Below are 2657 nucleotides of genomic sequence, written 5' to 3'. Positions count from 1 at the left end.
GGCGTCCTGGTTTGCCCGCGAGTGGAGCCTTGACTGCCATGACACGGCGTCTGGTTTGCAATGTGTCGTGTGTCTGAAAACCCATATCGCATATTTGATGTTCGAAACTTCTCCGCGAGCGACCGGTCCGACCTCACGTAAATGCTACATATAAAAAGCCGTGTGAGCCGAGAGGCGAGAGCCGGCAGTAGCCGCGTACCACACCGCACTCACTGTCTCCTCACCTAGCTCCCCTCACGCCGTGCGCCCACATTTTCTGATTTACGTATTACGATCAGAGCCGTAAGTATCTCGTGTACGAAGGTCGTACGACGTGTGTATGTTTCGCTGACTACTTGCTCTCTACTTTCACGATGCGACAACATGCGTGGACCGGCACCGCACCGACCGGACCGGACCGGACCCGGGTCCGAGGCCAGCCACTCGCCGTGCTCCCAAGCTGGCCTCTCAGCCCAGCTGGGAGCTGGCCTCTTTACCTAAACGCACAAGCCCGCCTCTTCACACCTGCTTCCGCTTGCCGTTTCACCGAGGGCGCGCAATGGCGCTGCAGCTCTCGCAGGTCGATGTCCGCGGCCTCGAGGCCTCTGCGTACGTCAGAGTGAGGCGCGGCGCGGCTGAGCTGGCACGCGCTCCGCTTTCGCGAGAAAGCGAGCGGCTCCACGCGCCGTCCCTCTCTGTCCCTCTCGCCGGTCCTCAGCCGGCAGCCGCAGCGGTGTTGGAGGCAAAAATGCAAGCAATGCCACAGTGGCACACATCGCGCGTAGCACGCACGGTACGCATCGCTCTCTAGGTGTGGTCGTGTGGCGGGCTGACGGCTGACACTCTGATTGGATCCGTGAGCCTAGACTTACCAGCGGCAGGGGAATCGCCGCAGGGGGGCCGCATTGAAGAGCCGCTCAGATGCGCCTCCGACGTGGCAATCAGTTATGAGTACGCTTTCATGGCTGAGGGCGAGACTGCGTGCAGTGCGGATATCTCGAGTGAGCAGATGGAAAGGCGTGCAAAGGTAGATGCTACTTTGACACCGCCCGATGGAGATTGAAGTGCGTCCCCAAGCTGCAACGCCAATCTCATGGAACCCTCTGCCCGCACTAGGATAGTGGAGCGGCCCGACAACTCCGCTGCAGCCGACGACGGCGCTGTGTATTTTCGCTCGAAGAGCGCCTACAGTGGCGAGCTGTCGGGCTGCACAATGAGCGGGGCTGGCCGGCTCGAGTGGCCGGGCGGAACCGTCTATGAGGGCGACTTTGCTAAGAACACGCCAGAGGGGGAGGGCGCCTTCACGTGGCCCGACCAAAGCCGGTACGCGGGTGCGGTCTCGGCGGGCAGGCGGCACGGGCGCGGTGAGTATGTGGCGAGCGACGGCGCGCGGTATGAGGGCGAGTGGCGCAACGGGCTGCGGCACGGCACCGGCCGTCTCACATACGCCTGCGGCGCTATGTACGAGGGGAAGTGGTTGGACGGCAGGAGGGAAGGGGAGGGGACGATGGCGTATGCGAGCAGCAACGTGTACCGCGGGCAGTGGAAGGCCAGCTGCCGCAGAGATGCCGTTGAGAGAGTGGAGAGAAGGAGGAGGCAGTAGGCACAGAGCAATGGGCCGAAACGGAATCTCTCTCGCCCAGGCGCTGCTTCCTCCCGACCCTCTCCCTCTTTCCACGTAGGCGGATGCCAAGTGCGGCCAAGGCACTATGGAATGGACCTCATCCGCCGAGCGGTACACGGGCGAGTGGAAGGTCTCTCGTCCCGCTTTGCACCTTCCTCTCGGCCGCTCTCTTTGCTGCTTTCTGGAGCTGCCGACCTCTCGCCCACCCTCCTCTCCCACCTCGCTCTCGCGTTGTTCCCACCTCGCCCAGCCCTCACCACCCTGCTCGTCACCCCCCCCCCCCCCCCCCCTGACGCAGGACGGGCTTCCTCACGGGCACGGAGAGCACCGATGGCTCCGTCCGCAGGACCCGTCTTCTCCCGTCCAGGCGCAGGAGAGGTATGTCGGAGAATGGGAGGCGGGTGTGCGGCAAGGACGTAAACCTCTCGTCCTCCTCGGCTCGCATTCGCTCTCGGCGCACGCTCAACGACTGTACCATAGGTGCCGAATGCTTACCCTCCACTGCAGTTCGACGCGAGCCTTCAACGAACCTTCACGGCCTTCCATTCTCAGGCACGGGCACCTTCTACTACGCAAACGGCGCCACCTACGCCGGTGAGTGGCGATCCAACCAGAAGCACGGCCCGGGCGTCTTTGTATTTGAGGACGGCTCCGTCTTCGACGGCCTCTTTGCGCACGATCGCATGGCCGACGGTCGCCAGCTGCCAGGCCCGGCGCAAGGGCCGCTGCCCAGTCACCGGCAACAAGCACAGAATGTGCTGCTCCAGCACGGGCTGCAGCTCAAGCGGCTCTATCAAGTAAGAGAACACCTGCGATGCACCACAGACGAGATGCACCTTCTCTGCGCCGCGACGTAGTCAAGAGTATCGCAACCAATCCACCCTGTCCCTCCCCGCGCAGCTGTACGCGCAGCTGGGCTGTCAGCCCGAGGAGGCCTTCCAGCTGAGCCTTCCTCAGTTTGCACGGCTGGCGGTAGACGCCAAGCTGTGCTCGCCGCGAGCACCGATGGCGGCCATCCTACGGATAGTCTTTCCCCACCTCGACCACCCGTCGA

The 2657-nt window shown here is 63.4% G+C and overlaps 1 protein-coding gene across 1 annotated transcript; it reads left to right on the top strand.

The window, feature by feature from the left end:
* Positions 1–1165: 1165 nt before the first annotated feature.
* Positions 1166–2286, top strand: EMIHUDRAFT_43070 (hypothetical protein; the record flags this gene model as incomplete). The annotated part of the gene is made up of 3 exons (XM_005784058.1): positions 1166–1558; positions 1950–2019; positions 2156–2286. Coding segments are annotated over 3 exons (594 nt in total), but the record flags the coding sequence as incomplete, so codon positions are not given.
* Between the last annotated feature and the right edge of the window lie 371 nt (positions 2287–2657).

The sequence above is a fragment of the Emiliania huxleyi genome, assembly GCF_000372725.1.
Source record: "Emiliania huxleyi CCMP1516 chromosome Unknown EMIHUscaffold_173, whole genome shotgun sequence".
NCBI lineage: Eukaryota > Haptophyta > Isochrysidales > Noelaerhabdaceae > Emiliania > Emiliania huxleyi.
The sequence above is the reverse complement of the archived record's forward strand: the minus strand, read 5'-3'. Positions and strand labels throughout refer to the sequence as shown.